This window comes from Carettochelys insculpta, chromosome 17 (assembly GCF_033958435.1).
Source record: "Carettochelys insculpta isolate YL-2023 chromosome 17, ASM3395843v1, whole genome shotgun sequence".
Lineage (NCBI taxonomy): Eukaryota > Metazoa > Chordata > Testudines > Carettochelyidae > Carettochelys > Carettochelys insculpta.
The window spans coordinates 22131025-22149559 of NC_134153.1; the positions used below are offsets into that span (position 1 = coordinate 22131025).

Sequence of the window (18535 nt, forward strand, 5' to 3'; positions counted from 1 at the left end):
ACACTGTGCCACCTTCCCTGGGTGAAAAACAGATCTCCTGAAACAATGGGAACCCTGCCATTTTGAAAATCTCAGGCACCTTTCCCCATGATGAATCAACCCTTAACAGTTCCCCAGAGCTTACAGCTAGCACTGGTAGAACATTTTTTGGACAGAACATTTTTCCATTGGGAAATGCCGTTGAGTTGAGACCACTGCTCTCCATGGGAACATAGCAATTTTTTGTGTGAGTCGTGTGGAACATTCCATTTGCTCATTTTTTAAATGAAACGTGTTGATTTTCTCATGCCAGGAAGCAGAAAGTCTGGTTCTTGCACAGCTCTGCTCAAATTCAACCGCTGACTGGCGAGGTGCATCCCTGGTTCCTTGGGAAACAGTGAGAAAACTGAGGGTAGCCAGCATCTTGAAGGATGGGACCATTAGCTCCTCCAAACACAGCATCACCCTTACTTTTTTCTGCATCCTCTTCTCTAGGACGATAATCTTCCTGCCCAGTGCACTGCACACATGAGCCCAGATGGGGCTTATCATCCTCTCCAAGATGACCAAAGAGGCAGATGTGAATTGTGAACCTGCTGCCATAGGAGCAGCGGGGCCTTTCATGACCAGGCATTGAGCCTGCATGGGATGCAACGTCAGCATCAAGAAGGGCTACTGTCAAAGTGCTGTCACCATCACAGAGGCAGACATAAAAGCCAAGAGGCCTGCCCTGGCCCAAGCAGGTGCTAGTCCATTGGGCTTCAGTTGAGCTGCATGATTTTAAGCCAGAACTGAATCTCACCCAGAGTGGCTAACTCCCAGGCACTACGTTCTGCCAGTTACTCGTGATGAAGCTGCTCGGCCGGTGAGTAGCCAGTTTAAGGTCTTATGTGGCAAATAATAAGCAGTCCTAGCGTGACTCAGAGACAAACAAATCGATAAGGTCACAAGCTTTCATCTGGGGAATTGAGTTTTACCCACAAAAGCCACCTAATTACCCAGCCAGTTAATTTGTTAGTCTCTAAGGCTACAGCTACACTGTTGTTGCTATTGCAGGATACAAAGATATCCCAAAATAGTAACTCCGTGGCTACTCGCCACGCTCAGAATAGCCATTTCAAGCACGGTGTTCCATTTCCACTATCCCTCATTGCGAGCGGGGTAGCAGAAACCTCGAGATAGCTGCTTATTTTGAACTTCGGAGCTGTTTGTATGGCACCGAGTTCGAAATAAGTAACTTGAAATAATTTACGTAATTTGCTTTGCACAAATTTCATACATTATTTCGAGTTAGGGAGACAGTGGAGCTGTAGCCTAAGGTGCTGCAGGACTGCTTCTTATTTGCGAAGCTACAGACTCACCAGGCTACTCCCTCCGACTGTTTCTACTGCAGAGTAATTCCCTTGAGATAATTACGGCTTGGCCGTTCTGATTCCAAAAAACAAGGTGGCCTGGAAAGGTGACAGAAATCAACTGCAACCTTTAGGGTGCAGGGTAAGAGTCCATCTAGTCACAGTTCATGGGGATCAGACTCCAGGACCTACCTCAGGTGCCAGGCCCTTGGCAGGTGTGTTGTTCAGACATGTGGGTGGAGGACATGAAATGCCCTCCATTATTTATAAAGCAGACGGCATTCGGATGCATTAGCTATTATTGCTGAGGGAAGCTGCTAGGGGAGATTGTTTTACTGCACACTACAGCCCAGTGACCGCATCAAACAGCACATGTGGTTTTTGCACGTGCTTAAGGTCCCCGTTTAAGTGGCTGTCAAGCGCACTCTGTTCTAACTCAGGCTCGCTGTTCATCAGGACTAAGCCCTCTGAGCCATTTACATCCCAGTGGGCCTCTGTGCATTTTGGGGAGGAGAGACCTTTGGGGTCTTGGCCCCAAAGGGGTTACCTGCCCTGCTCCGCACCACAGAGAGGGACCTGCACCAGTACTCAGCAGGCCAGCCTGGGCACAGGGCTGGGTGTGGAAGGGGCTTGTGGGGATCCAGAAGCCCCCAGGTCCCAGTTAGGAGGAGTAGCAGCTGGGGTTGTATGTGAGTCAGCGGGTGGAAGGTATATTAGCCCCATGGCTTGCCTGCAGGCTGGGGGAATGACTCTGCCCCCAGGGAGTGCCTAGCCAGTGCCTCTCATCAAGCACAAGTACTTTGGCTGTGAGGAGGGGGAATGTCATGACGGACCACGTCCCGTGTGGCCAAATCACAGCCTCTCTGTCCTCCCTCCCCTTGTCTCCATCTCTTTCAGGCATGTTTTCTCCCTGCTGTTCTGCTCTTTTTCATGTGGGTGCTGTCAGACTTTCCTTCTTCCGCTCCTTCCCCCCCCGCCCCGCCTCTAGTGGGCTATTTCATTATTATTTTCAATAATTGCAAGGTGATCAGGGACAGACTGCACAAGGATTCAATTACAGACACCAGGTGAAGCAACATATGTCTGTGTATTTGACCTTCAAGCGGTCATGAGACACTGACGACACTTAATACAACTCCGCTGCAAGGACTACTCTTAAAGCACAGTTCTCCTCTGGAAAGAGAGTGTCAGAAGAACACCTGAGCTCCCTGTCGTTGCTGTCACTCAAGGACTCTGGATCTGAACGGCTTATTGATCGCCGCTCGCAAGTACGGACATTTTTTACCTTTGACAGGTGCTGCCCTAGGACCTGGAATTTAAGCTGGGCTCATGTATCACAGACCATCAGACTTCTGCTGTTGATGATGTCCTTCTCGGCCAGACTGTCTTCAGGGCCTTTGTTGTTTATGTTGTACCCCCATTTAGCTGGGATTCTGACTCACCCAGTCACAGTCTTCTCTCTTATGGGCTCCCGGTTTCTATCCACTCACGAGCATCTTTGCCTCTGTGCCCTGCCTTTCCCTTGTGCCCCATGCACCTCGACATCTTCCTCCTTCTGCTTTCACTGATGTTCACTCTGTTGGGATCTCACCTAGACTTCCCTCCTGCTCTCTGTCCTGAGGCTTCCCATCCACGACACATCCTAAGCATGTCAATGGAGCTTCAACAAGTGCAGTCTGCTCATGCAAATATCACCCTGGCACACACGGGGCCAAAGTGTACTCTCAGTCCTGGGGAAATGCTGCAATTTTACTATGGCTCCAAATGCAGCAATTGCAGAATTGCCCTGGGCTATCTCATCGGAGATGGTTTAACTCCAGAATGAGGCTAATCAAGTCTAGGATGAGAAACCACGTAGAGGAGAATTATACCAGGAAAGGTCAGGCACAGAACAAACTGGTGCTCAGGTTATAATGTTGAGAAACACAAGAACATTCACCTCGGCGGTGATGTAAAAGAGAAAGGGGGAATTCGAGTGGAGATAAAGGACCAAAGAACATTCCTGCAGTGAAACAGTTCTAACCACAGTGGTAAACTCAGGAGTGATCTCCTTGCCTCACTGAAGTCGATGGGAGCTTTTCCATGACCTGCAGCAGGGCCAGGAGTTCACCAGAATTTATGACCAAGGGAGAGAGCACCTCGTAGCTGTAGTAGGACAGAGAGCACTGCAAGGCTCTCTGATGGGTCTGGGAAGCTTTGGATTCAGTGGAATTCTCTTGGAGCATGACAGCCCTCGTAGAAAGGAGTTGAACACTATGCATGAAGTGTGGGACCCACCCCATTCTGGGTCCATTGGAGAACATGAAGAACTGTGTGTCAACGGAGAGATCATTTCCCCTACATGCCCATTAACACTGAACTCAGCTTTGGCCTTCCATCTTGATGGAACAGTAATTAAGGCCCCTGCACTAACAATGCTATCATGGCAGAGTAAGCCTCAGAAAGGGTTGTACGGCTCTCCAAGTGGGGAGACCAGGAGTCAAGCCTCTTTCTTTCCATTCCAGGCTTTGCTGCTGACACCCTAAGTAGCAGCGCAGCAGAAAAGGACTTGGGGATTATAGTGGGTGAGAGGCTGGATATGACTCAACAATGTGCCTCTGTAGCCAAGAAGGCTAACAGCATTAGAAGGAACATTTCCAGCAGATCTAGAGAAATTGTTATTCCCCTCAATTCAGCACTAGTGAGGCCACATCTGGAGTACTGCGTGCGGTTCTGGGCCCCCCAGAGTGGGTCCAGTGGAGGGGAACAAAAATGATTAAGGGGCTAGAGCACATAACCTATGAGAAGAGGCTGCGGGATCTGGGCTTATTTAGTCTGCAAAGAAAGGGGTGAGGGGTGATTTTATAGCAGCCTTCAACTTCCTGAAGTGGGGAATCTAAAGAGGACGGAAAGAGGCTCTTCTCAGAAGTGACAGATGGCAGAACAAGGAGCAATGGTCTCAAGTTACAGATGGGGAAGGTGTAGGTTGGATGTTAGGAAAAACTATTTCCCCAGGAAGGGGGTGAAGCACTGAAATGTGTTACCTAGAGAGGTGGTGGAATCTCCATCCATAGACGTTGTTACGTCCCAGCTTGACAAAGTCCTGCCTGGGATGATTTAGATGGAGTTGATCCTGCTTTGGGCAGGGGGCTGGACTCAATGACCTCCTGAGGCCCCTTCCAGCCCTAGGATTCTATGATTCTACCCTCCGTTACTATGGGCGGGTTGCTTGACCCCTCTGGGTTGGTCTATTTGGGCTACTTATCAGGCCCACAGTGATATTAATTGTGCACCTCACCATCTGTCATGTATTTATCTTCACAACACCCCTGGAAGTAATAGAAGTGCCCTCATTTCACTGATGGGGACTGAGGCACCAAAGGGCTAAATGACTTGCCCAAGGCCCAAAGAAAGTCTGTGGAGGCAGCAGGCAATGGCTTAAAATTATCATTTGTATGCTCTAAATGAAAAACAAAGAGTTTTGTCAGAATGTAACCTACATACGTCAATCTGTGTTTGAAAACAAAGAGATTTTAACACCGGATTATGAAGGGAGCCACCTGAGTTGGAATTCATTTTCAAGCTTGGTACCTAACACCGCGGACACAACAAAGATCTCATTTATCTTACGCATCACAAGGACAATTTTCCCCCCTCTGATATGTGCAGTGATAGCAGACATCCCACTTCACTTAATAGACACTTGCAGAGGTTTGTATTTTTCGCCCCCTTCCTTCTCCCCATCTAGATGGCTCCTCAGGGTTCCCCCCCGCCCAGGTTTTTTCCTCTCAGTTATCAGTCATTCTCCAGATCTGAAGAAGTAGGTCTGTCCCATGAAAACTCATCACCTAATAAATAATCTTGTTAGTCTTTAAGGTGCTGCAGGACCGCTTTTTTTGTTTTGTGAAAAATATTGTAAGTAGGTTTCAGCAAGGGCTGTACTGGGCTTCAGGTTGGAGGCACAGCTTGGTAAATGCAGCATGTTCAGTGGTGCGCTGTGCCCCACAGAACTGCAGTTTCCCAGTCATCGGAATGCACTCCACCTGTCCTGCACCTCTGCCTGTGGCCTGGTGCAAGGACCGATTGCAGCAGATTGCTCTGGGATATGCGGACAGGTGCCTCTGAATCCAGAGGCAGTGTTCTGATGGTCAACCTTAACTCTCATTAGAGAAGTTGTGGGTGGTGAATGAAGTCCTCTCTTTCTCTGAGTCGTTTATGGCCCACAGTAGAAAGCCTGTGTAAATCATGGACTAAAGGAAGTGAACTGAGGCAGGTACAGAGGAAACATGGGGCATACGCCATCCTTATCTTCCCTTCTCCCAGGACTCTTAAGCTACAGAGACACCGATAGAAAGGAGGAGGGTGAGAGGGCTTTATTGATCAGCTCAATCCTGACCACAGCATGTGCTACTCGTTCTGGGCCTAGTGCTCCCTCTATTTTTTTTTCCTTCTGGGGGTGGAATAAATGTTATGTGCACTGAGGCATGTGCAGATCTGGACCACCAAGAGACACACACGCTGCCGGATCCAGGAGCTCTGCTAATTAGCTGGGTGGCACCTGAATCTCTGCTGGGCAGCCACCCTAGCGCTCAGCTTAGGGAGAATCCTGGCCTTAGGCTCCCCACAGCTCTGCCCATGGCCCTCAATGCTGCCTGCAGCTCACTCTCGTATTCCTCTGCAGGGTTCTTCTGGCACAGAAACTACCAATTCTTCCCAATGGCACAATAACTATTCTTTAAATCAGCCCCACATAAACTCCCAGGTCCAACTTTCACTTCCCAGCAGAGCTGGGGGATGGATAATGAAAGATCTGTATCATACCCGCAATGCTCTCCCTGCCCCAAGCAGCTATGCCAGGCACCCCTCCCCGCTTTCCAGGAGATGAACAGCAGGCTGGTTATGATACTGTACGAGCATTAATCACTCTGGCTGTGCTGGGGAATGAAGGGGAAGCCAGAGGCTGATTTATAGACTAGTGCTGCATCTTGCTGAGCCACTAATGTTGTCATAATTACCAATGACCGTTAAAGGGAGACACATGGAAGCGAGGAGGAAGAGTCATTACTGGGCTAGCTTACTCACTGATGAACCTGCAGAGGTGTCTGTTTATAATCTAGTAACCCGTTGACTGCTTCATCTGCTACCAAAAGCAGAGTGTCCTGGTTAAGTGACTGTCAGCGAAAGGACAAATGTGCCCTGCCAACCCTGCTGTACATCTTTCAGTCTATCCCTGATGTGTTGTGTTTATCGGCCAAGTTCCGCATTCTTGCCACATTCCCATACCCCAGCAACCTCACTGGGAGTTTGAGATGCCAAAGGAAGGCAGGATCTGGCTCAAGCCATAGGAGGGGCCAGGGAGGCTACTAGTTCTCCTTGCTGATGGGGGTGGTATGTATCTTCCTGGTACGATGGAGTTAGCCATGCATCTTGTTCACAATTAAAAGTATTCTCATCTCTAGCTTAAATCAGGCTGTTGCTTATTAATTATCAGCTACCATTATTATCAATAAACCAGAGTTAGTTACATTTCTATAAAAGCTGGAGTAACTGCATTGAAACCACCAACGTATCAGAGAACAGAATTTTTCTTGACATGGTCCAGTTCAGAAAAGCACCCATTTCAATGGCATTTAAGCACATACCGATGGGATTCCTGGTACTGTAAGTTCTTGAACATTCAGGTAGCACTTTTCACACAAATGAACTGCACCCCTGGATGTTTTGCAGACTAATGACCTTGTTTTCATACTGATGATGCTTACAAATCCCCATTAATTACACTCACCGAGGGTAAGCCTGCCAGAATTGAAAAAGATGGACCAACAGGGGCTCAGCAAATATTGCTGTGAAAGTTAATGGGCCAGATCCTTAGATAGTCTATGCTGATTTCAATTGAACATCACCCATTTACATGGCTTGGGAATGTACCTTCCTATTTTTACCAATACCGTATTTGCACAATCACAAGTTCCATGGGCAGCTGCTGCATTTGGCTGCAAAAATAGCTGGATTCTGCTCCCTGCCCAGGTGCAAAATATTGACTCACTCCTGGCTGGAAAAGTATCTTTTCACAGTAGAACAGCTTCACTGACTGGGTCAAATTCAGCTCTGCCAAAAAGGAGCACAACGTCTGCAGTCAGACATAGCGCTACAGTTTACATTGAGGCTGAAAACAGACATAATGCTCCACCTGCTTCACCCAGGCTGAAGTTAGATCCAACAGCAGAAACCACTTTGCCTGGCATAATGATGAGAGGGTAGGGAGTAATGATGGTTTCGGAGCCAGAATGAGGCTCTGTTCGTGCCCTGCCGTGTCAACATCACCGTTGCCAAAACTAACCTTCCACCCCTGACCTGTCCTACTGTCTCTCCCCAGGACACTTAGCCAATGCCAGCACGGAGCTGATGAAGCTGGACTACGAAGGGGAGCCCCAGCTGACGGAGCCATACCTTTCCAAACAGAAGAAACTCATGGTAAGCAATCTACAGCAACGTGTGGGACTTGATTTCAAGGTGGGAGAGGGAGAATAGACCCCCAAAGAACAGCCACTGCTGGGGCCCTGGTACTACTGAGGTACAGAGAGAGATTTATCATGGATTTTATACGATCCATTCAGGAGTTCTGAATATTCCCTCTCTAATGACCCTGAGTTGTGTCTGTAGCCACTGGGGACCAGACTCGTGAGGGAGTGGGAAACACTAGTACTGATTGAACCTTTCTAGGCCAGCACCCTTGCAACCTGACTGGTGTAAAACAAGAGAATTTGCCTGACTACAGGAGATCAACATTACCAACACTTCCACTGTTTACTGGGCTCTTGGAAGACATTTAGGGGTAAATTACAGCTACATAACAGCCCAGAACCCTGAGAGCCAGGACCGGTAGCTGTAAACAAACTCGGTGGGTCCAGGGGAAACTTGGTCACACCCATGGTGAGTGGTCATCCGTCTAGCTAAAATCATGCCGGGTTACGGACGTTGTCCGATAAGAAAGTGCCAGACTAGAGATGTTCAATCAATAGAGACTTTCTTTGCTGTCACCCCTCTCTGGGACTAGACTTGGATGCTTGTGTGTTCTCCAGGAAGCAGCTCCATTTTGCGAGCCCAAAAGGTGCCTCTCTCTGGCTGATCCAATAGGATCTATCTACCCTGAGCTGCTCTTACCTGCGATTTGCTTCACCCAGCCAAAGGGGCTAGACCAGAGCTCAACTGCAGCTAGTCTCCCCTGGAAGTCCTCCACCACTCTGCAGAGCCATTAGGAGCTGTGCTGCTGAGCTGGTCTCTGCTGGGTTAGGAGCTGCTGTCTCTTAGCCAAAGCTAGTAGGAACTGCGCTGAACTGAGAAGTCACCTCCCCATGGCTGAGCAGGTCTCAGCAGGAAATCACTTTTACATAGGTGAATCCTCTCTCTGGAGCCCGGTAAACTCCTCCTATGACTGTGGAATAAGTAGCCTGAGGAAAGGGTAGAAGGTTCTGGGTACGTTCTGCATTGCCCCCATTCTAGTGCCAAGAGCACTGGCGAGGAAGGGGCACCTGTGCAAGAACGTACAGTCTCAGTTCCACCCCCTCAGTGTAACCTGTGGCTTTACTTAGGCCAAGATCCTGGAACACGACAACGTGAGCTACTTGAAGAAAATCCTCGGAGAGCTGGGAATGGTGCTAGACCAGATTGAGGCCGAGCTGGAGAAGAGGAAACTCGAGTACGAAGGTAGGCAGCTTTGAGAGGTGTTTTGTAAGTCACTGCTGAAGAGCTGGCCCAGGACAGAGCAAATATCTTTGCAGCCCCACAACATTCACCCCTGCATTCCCTTCTCTTTCCCATAGTCACCATTCCCATGACCACTTGGAGACACAGCTTCCTAATCACTCTGCCAGGATACATACGGCCATGCCTGCTCCAGTCACACCTGCGTGAACAGATAAACTTGGTCTTAACCAACCACTTTGCAAGATCCCCAAGGCGTCCACCACAGTTTGTTTAACCTGCCAGGACTGCATACCCAGTTTCTGCTGCTCCTTTGGGTGGCCATGTGTTAAGGCTGGTCCCCACTCCGATACTCCAAGTGCAGAAGGTGGGGACCCACAAGAGACCTTAAAATACCTGGTCTCTATCAGCGTCTGCTTAAAAACTTCCCAAGGTCACAGATTGCCTGACCCTGGGAGGTTGCTGCCAGTACCCAAGCGAGAAAAATCCAGGCAGACAAACTTGGGATGTCGCCATGTGGGGTAACCCCATGTTTTTAACACTCTCCTGGGAGAGAGCTTGAAAACAAAGAGGAAGAAATTAAGCTGTAATCTGCTAGTTGACCTTTCAGTTTCAGGCATGCATACACACAGACCCTTCTCTAGGACACAGGAATCAAATAATTGCCTTTAAACAAACAAACTAACAAACAAAAGGTAATTTATTAACAAAAGAGTTACGTGATAAAGCATACTTAGCTGCTAGTTGTTACAGAGAAACTTAAAAAAAAAAAGTAGGTTAAAGCACAGAGAATTATTTCCCTGGTATTCAGTTTAAAAGTTACTGTGTACAGGGGGGTATATCAGCCAGCCTAAGAAGTCCTGCAGCGAACCCAAAACAAATAATAACTTGATCACATATGACTAAACATTTCCTTTCTACTTACATATCTGTATGCCCAGATCTCCTTGTGGCCTGAGTATTTACTGAAATCCTTAACCCCTCCCCAAGCTTCAACATCTGTGTGTCTTTCTCCTCTGGCCACACAAAAGAAAAGACCCTTCAGCAGGTAACTGGTTCAGTTCAAAATCCCCCTCTCTCTTCCTATTGGCTCACCTGGCTGCTTGGCAGCCAAGAACCCACTCTCTCTGGGTTTAACCCTGTAGAGGTATTTATTCTTGACACCACCTGTTTGCTCTTGGAAAAACATCCTACCACCACCACCACCTCCCACACACCAAATCCACTTTAAAAAAAACTATTATTTTAAAGCCTTGGGAGGCAGCACCCGGGAAGCAACACCTGTGTGGTGCAGCACACAAAGGGTTAAGGACCGTCTGCAGATTTCAGCTGCCCAGATTACATATTTCCATACATCCCCCTCTCCCTGTTTTCACTCCTTTCTGCCTGCGGAGTGAGGAAACACCTCATAATGAGCCACCTTAGAAACTAGTTGAAAGTTCAAAGCTGAGGAAATCACACTGCAGCTATGACAAACAGGAGTGCTGTGACTTGCCATTCACATGACTGCCCCACCCACTCCCATCAAACCCGCCTCTGTTGTGGTGAGAGCTGCTTTGACACTACACAATGACCTTGGGAAAGGTCAGAGCTGGGGTAGGACAAAGGAACTTCCTCTGCTCCAGTTGCCGCTGAGTCCATTGCAAAGTAACAATAGTTTGCAAACTGGACTGTCTCTATGTAAAAGAATAAATGGACATAAATCAGACATCAGGAATGGTAATATACAGAAGCTGGTGGGGGAACACTTCAATCGCCCTGGACGCTCAGTAGCAGATTTAAGGGTGACAATCCTGAAACAAAGAAATTTCAAAAATCTGATGGAGAGAGAAATCTCTGAGCTGCAATTTATTTGCAAATTTGACTCCATTAACCAAGGATTAAACAGAGACTGGGAATGACTTTCATCTTACAAAAGCAGCTTCTCTGCCCTGGGTGTTAATATCTCCCCATTAAACTCTGACAATGGGTCATATCCCCCTTTCTGATCTGACTTGTTTTTTCCTCTTTTGATATGTACTATTGATAATGGGCCATTTCCACCTCGCAGAATAGACCTTGTCAGCTCTGGCCTTCCTTTTTACTGGGACCCTACGCTTTAAATACCCCTCTGAAACCACCCCCCCAATCATGCATCTGATGAATCCGATCTTTGCCCACGAAAGCTTATGCTCCAAAATATCTGTTAGTTTATAAGGTGCCACAGGACTTCTTGTTGTTCTCGAAGCTACAGACTAACACGACTACCGCTCTGATAATAGTTTGCAAGTGAAGCCCAAATGGCTTGTGAGGCACGCCAATAGGTGATGTAACTTCAGGGGGAGGCAGGAGGGTATCTGAAAACTCCTGAAATGGCTCCACTTCTAACGCAACAAGGAATTCTGCTCAGCTAGACAAGGGAGGGTTTCAAAGTACAGGTTAAAACTCTCAAATCCGGCATTTTCTCATCCACCAACATCCATTGTCCATCAGGACCACGGATCTTGCAAGACCAGAGAGTCCTGGGGCTGGGAGGAGGAAGGGCCAGCCAGACCAGTGGCAGGAGCCCAGGGCAGGCAGCCATGGCTGGTCTGGTGGCAAAGGGGTGGGGAAGAGTCAGCAGCAGCCAAGGAGCAGGGCTGGGTCTGGTAAGCTGGCAGCTCAGGTCAGAGAGCAGCGGCTCGTGGTGGCTCATCCCTGATACTGGGCAGGAAGTCACTGCCCTGGGAAGCAATGGCTGGGAAGAGGTGGCTGGGGCCAGGAACCAGCAGCTGGAGAGCCTGTGGGAGAGGGAGAGGGGGTCAGAAAGCTGTGGGCAGGGAGCCCAGGAGCAGGGGCTGAGGCCAGCATGGGGCCAGAATTGACCATCCTGGTCTGGCAAAATCCCTCATCTGGGAACACTTAGGTCCCAAGGATGCTGGACCAGGGAGGTTGAACTTGCACATGGCTACATTAGAAAGAGCTAAGTAAATCAGTGCTCATGGCAACACAGCAGGGCACTCTGCAGAGAGTGGTTAAGCAGCCTTCCCTGCGCAGTCAGTGGGGGATTGAAGACCGCCCTTTTCTGCATAAACACAACATTTCTAAGAAGTGTCCTTGTCAATGTATTTCAGCATTGGCCAGCACAGGCTTGGTGGACGGCATTGTTCATCATCGGCATTCAGTTAATTCAAGAAGCTTCTCTTCACTCCCAGTGATTTGTTTGTGAAATCCCTTGGGAATGAGGGAGTGATGCCAAAGGCCCAAAGAGACAGCGTATTGTAAGATGCTAAGGGCAAGTCTACACACAAAATTAGGTCAACCTAAGTTATGTCAGCATACAGCCATTGCAGGAATTGTGTGTCCACAGTTCACGTCCCGTGTTAGTGGTGCAAGTCCTCACCAGGAGCTCTGGCACCATTTTAACCGTCCACATGGGGCATTGTGGGAGGGCTTCTGCGAGGCAGCAGCAGTCAATGTAAGCAGCACAGCACCTACACTGACACTGTGTGGACCTGACTACATCGACCTAAGGGTGATGCTTCTCACAGAGGGAAAGTTAGGAAGTAGGCATCGTGGGCAAGTTACATGGCTAGGAGCAACTTAGAGTGTAAATGCTCACAGAGTTAGACTGACTTAAGCTGCCTTGTGTTGTCCTAACTCTGTAGTGCAGACCAGGCCCCAGTGATGATGGATGCAAATGGAAATTTTTATAAAAGAAGAAAAATGTCCCTACTGACTGTGGTATGTAACCTATCACTTAGATCAACCTCTGTACCAGGTGACCGAAAGACAGCTAATGTACAGTAACGCCAAAACACACATCCCAGTTCATGTACTTCACTGGCCACACTGCCGTTCCTCTGCTTTCCTTCTCTTCCACTTTGCCGGTTTTCTCCCCTTGTGTCCTGACACATAGGCCGCATCTCCACTACAGCCGTCTTTTGAAAGTTCTTCCGCGAGATTTCCTCTGCAAACCTTTTTCCAAAAGAGCGCGCCACACACAAAAAAGCGGACGAAAAGATCGATCCGCTCTTTCAACAGAGAGCTTCCAAAGAGCCCCTGCCCTTTTGGAAGAACTGGCAGGAGGTCGAAAACACCAGGACCACGAGGACTGCTCTTTCGAAAATAGGGCCTGCTGAGCATCTACATACGATTTTTCGAAAGGAGCTTTCAAAAGGAGGCGCTCTTCCTGATTTGGGAATGGAAGACGCCTGCCAGAAGAAGAGCCCTGTTTCTTTCATTTCAGATCGAAAGAGAGCAATTTGTGTGTGGACGCTCCACGTGTTCTTTCGAAAAAGGGCCTGATTTTCTGAAAGAACTTGCTAGTTTAAACGTGGCCTATACACATTGTAGGCCAGTCTCTGGGTTTCCAGAGGAGGCTGAGCTGCTGCCTAGCATAAGGCTTCAGACTCCCTGAAAAGCAGGTTTATTCTCCAGGTCAGGAATGGTTCATCTGTTCCCCAGTGGATACTTTGTAACGACCACACAGGCCACAGCAGGAATCAGCAGTCTCTGCCCAGCCACAGAGACTGTCGGGGGTGGGCATAGCAATCTCCCAGAGATGCTAAAACTGAAAGGAAGGTCAGTGGACAATCCAGCACGTTTGTGCTGCTCACAGAGGGCTGTGGAAGTGAGAAAGATTCAATTAACTCCCAGTGACAGAGGCAGTGCAAGCCTGATGAAAAGAAAGCTATCAATTGCCAGTCGCCAGCAGAGCTGCCCAACAGGGCTTCCGCCCCCCGCAGGGACCCTGGCATGAGAGTAGAGACAGATTCCATCTGGAGCTGAGCTGCTCTACAATAGACAGGGAAACGGCTTGCCAGGAATACGTGGAGCCCCTGGGGATTTCTGCTCCGAACAGTCATCCCAAAGTCTAATGCTGCCAGTGCAGGGAGGAGCGCCTCACTGATACTTGATGACAGATTCATAAGCAATGCCCTTGTCTTAACCTTTAATCTCGGTTTCCTCGTCCCACCCTCTTCATACAGTTAGCTGCTGGCTTTCACTGCCATGAGTGCAATTGAGCCTATAAGAGCTTTGGGGCTGTGGCTTCTGCGAAGCATCCAGCCAGTGCTCAGACTCTGTCCAATGAAAGTGTTTCTAAGCCATGTCACAAGCAGGGCTGATGCGGCGGAAAATCTTGCGTCCTAGGTTTGGAACTGATCTAGGAACAAGTCAGTCAAACAACAATTCCGGCAGCCATCTCACGCCCCAGGGCAAAGAGCATTTCGCTCTCCAGGGGAACAGAAGTGGTTCTGGTGGTGAAGGGAGTTGAGTGTCAAGAACTAGGGGCCACCAAATGAAATTAGTAGGAAGTGGTTTAACACAAAAGGAAGCATCTCTTCACGAAACACACAGTTAACCTAAGGCACTCCTTGCTGGAGGAGGTTGTGAGGGCCAGGACTTTAACAGGGTTCAAAAAAGTGCCAGATAAATTCATGGAGGGTAGGTCCATCAATGGCTGTTAGCCAGGATGGGTAAGAGTGCTGTCCCAAGCCCCTGTGTGTCAGAAGCTGGAAATGGATGACAGGGGAGGGATCACGTGATGATTACCTGTTCTGTTCATTTTCTGGCATTGGCCACTGTCCCAAGACAGGATACTGGGTTAGATCTTTGGAAACCTTTGGTCTGACCCTGTATGGCCCTTCTGACGAAGAGGGTCTTTGCCCACGAAAGCTTAAGATTCAAAATTTCTGTTAGTCTATAAGGTGCCACAGGACTTCTCCTTGTTTTTGAAGATATAGTCTAACACAGCTAACTCTCTGATACTTATAACCTTTGATAGCCGCTGGTTGCTCCCCACTTTCCGGAGTAGGCTGGCTCGTCTGTCATCCTAGGTCTGCTCATGAGCCCTGGCACCCTGCAAATCCTGGTTTCTTATTGTCAGGCTGCTCTTACATGCTCTGCCATATGCGCCGGTGTATTGGATTGTAGTCACTCCTTGACTCTGTGCTGTATCCAAGAGTTTATTATGAGGAGGTTATTTCTGAGTGCTGGGGCACTGAGAACTACAGACTTTTGCCTGTATCAGTTGCAGAAAAAAGATGTCTGAAGAGCATTGAACTTCTAATCATTTACCCCCAAGGACAAACCAATAAAGCTTCCCTTAGCTACAGAACCTAGCAAGGGATTCAGGGGGTCTAAACTCATAAAGGGTGGGGGAGGGAAGGAAACCTTAACTTAGCCATCCTCCCATCTGATTGCCTTCCTCTCAGCTCTTGGCCTGGCTCCTTCGTCCAGGGGTGGAAGGATGTTTGGGCAAGCGTTTTAACCTCATCCTGGCCAGTGCCAATGCGAGGCTCCCTGCACCCCATCACAGACTCACTTTGAGAAGATTTCTCCTGTGATATTATTGCTTTGGCTAGTCTGGGACTCAATGCCTTTAACCTGTTGGTATCTGTTCAGCTTCCCAGTGTCAGCATTAAATATTGCACCCCCCTGAAATCAGATTCCCATCACACAAGTGCTGATTAATTCTGGTGTCCCGGAACAGAGTTTCCTCCAGAAGTCATGAGCTTCAAAAGGCTGGAGGTGCTTTTTAGTGGCACCAGGAAGAGCTGGAGCTGCAGCTGTGCTGAGTCCTACACCCTGTAGGAAATCAAAACAAAAAAGCAGTCCAGTAGCACTTAAAAGACTAACAAAATAATTTATTAGGTAAGTTTCTGTGGGACAGAGCCACTTCTTCAGCTCATAGCCAGACCAGAACAGACTCGATATTTAAGGCACAGAGAACCAAAAATAGTAATCAAGGTTGACAAATCAGAAAAATTATTATCCAGGTGAGCAAATCAGAGAGCAGAGGGGCAAGGAACGAGTTGCAAAGAAGAGTTCCAGGATTGGTGTTCTTGTGGTGTAGACTGTGGCTGTTGGTGAGAATCCTCATAAGGTTGGGAGGTTGTCTGTAGGAGAGAACAGGACAAATTGACAGGACCAGATGAATACCCAGAGACCAGCTACTCCAAGATAGGTCCAAAAAAGACAACAACAGAACACCACTGGACATTACCTACAGCCCCCAATTCAAACCATTGCAGCGCATTATTAAAGACCTACAACTTATCCTTAATCAGGATGCCACACTCCAGAAGGCCCTAGGTGACAGGCCTGCTCTCTCCTACAGACAACCTCCCAACCTTATGAGAATTCTCACCAACAGCCTCAGTCTATACCACAGGAACACCAGTCCTGGGACTTCTCCTTGCGAGAAGGCCCGTTGCCAACTTTTTCCACATATTTATTCTGGAGATACCATCATTGGACCTAACCCGGTTATTCACAGAATCACAGGCACATTCTCATGTTCCTCAACTAACATCATTTATGCCATCATGTGCCAACAATGCCCACATGCTTTGTATATTGGACAGACTTCAAACTCTCTTAGACAAAGAATTAATGGGCATGAAACAGACATAAAAACACTCCTGATTCACAAACCTGTCAGCCAGCACTTTAATGGAGTGAGCCATTCTGTTAATGACCTGAAAGTCTGTGTTTTACTGAAACAGAACTTTCACAATCATTTGGAAAGAGAGGCTGCTGAACGCTCTTTTATATTCAAATTCAACACATTAACGCGTGGTTTGAACTGGGATGACAATTTTCTAGCTCATTATAGGGGCTCTTTTGCATACTTTGCTTTATCTAATTCTTGACTTCCCCCACCTCCTTCTGCCCCTCTACTCTCTGATTTGCTCACCTTGATAATAATTTTTCTGATTTGTCAACCTTGATTACTATTTTTGGTTCTCTGTGCCTTAAATATTGAGTCTGTTCTGGTATGGCTATTGTCTGAAGAAGTGGGTCTGTCCCACAAAAGCTCATCACCTAATAAATTATTTTATTAGTCTTTAAAGTGCTACTGGACTGCTTTTTTGTTTTGATAGTATATAGACTAGCACGGCTAGCTCTCTGTTACTATTCAACCTGTAGGAAATTTATTGGATTCCCAAGTACTTCTAATGTGCCTAATGTAGGAAGCGGGGATCAGACATGGCTATGACACGCAAGGATTCCTTCCTTTCTGAAACATTTCACCACATCCAACCAGCAGGCAAGGACAAATGGAGCTGCCATCCTGAGTGCAAGGACAGGTGCTCATTTGGAGCTGGGGCATTCACTAGGTTTGATCTTCTTCCCATTGAAGCGCAAGGGAATTCAGCCACTAACCGCACTGGAAACAGGGTGAGGAATCACCAGCCCATGGATAAGGTTCATGAGTGGTTCTAAATTAATGATGTTCTCCAGCCCTGCTTTTTGAGATGCCCCAGAGTTCATTCCAACTCCCTGTAAACTCATTAGAGACCATCAGCTCCTTAACAAGCTCTAACTCTGCAGAGGTACTTACAGCCCCTTGTGAAGCCTGCTGAAGCCTCCACATTGCTTTCAATGCTCTTTGAACCAGGCCCCACTTTTCCAGCAGCTTGTTCTGATCTTGTCTGTTTTGTGGCTTAATTCTGCAGGGCAGAAGTGCGAACTCTGGCTCTGCGGATGTGTCTTTACTTTGGCCGACATCCTGCTGGGAGCCACCCTGCACCGCCTCAAGTTTCTCGGACTTTCTAAGAAATACTGGGAAGATGGCAGCAGACCCAACCTACAGTCCTTCTTTGACAGGATACAAAAACGCTTTGCCTTCAGGAAAGTTTTGGGAGACATACACACCACCCTTCTCTCCGCCGTGGTGCCCAATGCCTTCAGGCTTGTCAAACGGAAACCACCGTCCTTCTTTGGAGCTTCCTTCCTTATGGGATCTCTGGGGGGAATGGGATATTTCGCTTATTGGTATTTAAAGAAAAAATACATCTAATACTGGCTGTTTGGTGTTTAGTTTGGTATCTTTGTGCTGTGTGAAATCACAATGAATCTTCAGTAACTGTAATGAAATCTGAAGCAAGATATGAATAATTATATTGTTGATGTAACATTCCATAGTCTAGAAGTAGAAACTTATACTGCAAGGAAATAAGATACAAAATAAGTCCACTTGTAAATGGGTTTTTTTAGGTTTAAGTATTAAACGGTAGCGACTGGGGAGTGTCACGTTCTGGCACTCCCTGGGCAAGAACACCCATCGTGGCGTGAAACTCCCTACAGAGCAAGCCAGCTCTAGTGGAAGAGAGATGGCGGCCCCAGAAAGTTCACAAAACACTGGGTTAAAATACGGGATCTGGATACTCTGTGCTGTACCTTTATGTTTTCAAATTGTACGTTGGCCACATCCCACATTTCACAAGTGCACGTAGAAGGGATGTCACACTCTTGCGATCTGAGGGGTCTTGCCTGGAAGCAAGCCAATTGTGTGTGTGGTGTGGGGAAAGGAGGGAGGAACAGTAGCCAGTCAAGATCAAGGTGAAGTTGAAGGATGTATCCATTTTTATGATTATTTCCATTCAGTCAAATAATTTTAATGAGCTTCTCTTAGAATGTATCCAGGTTCTACATCACCTTTTTATATGTTTAACTAGTATATTTTACCAAGAGCCAAATTTATTTTTCAGCAATATCATTTTGACTTCCAGACTGAATTCTGACACACATTTTTTTTAAAGCTGCACAGCTCT

General features: G+C 47.7%; 1 protein-coding gene across 3 annotated transcripts in view; it reads left to right on the forward strand.

Annotated features, from left to right (window-relative positions):
* The window catches only part of GDAP1L1 (ganglioside induced differentiation associated protein 1 like 1), a 33981-nt gene extending 16200 nt beyond the window's left edge, over window positions 1-17781 (forward strand). For 2 of the 3 annotated variants that reach the window (XM_075011808.1, XM_075011806.1), the window contains 3 exons: window positions 7687-7784; window positions 8903-9017; window positions 17438-17781. In XM_075011808.1, the coding sequence (XP_074867909.1) occupies window positions 7687-7784; window positions 8903-9017; window positions 17438-17781 (557 nt within the window). The remainder of the gene's footprint in view (window positions 1-7686; window positions 7785-8902; window positions 9018-17437) is intronic. The other variant, XM_075011807.1, reaches the window with a different exon arrangement.
* The last annotated feature ends 754 nt before the right edge of the window (window positions 17782-18535 follow it).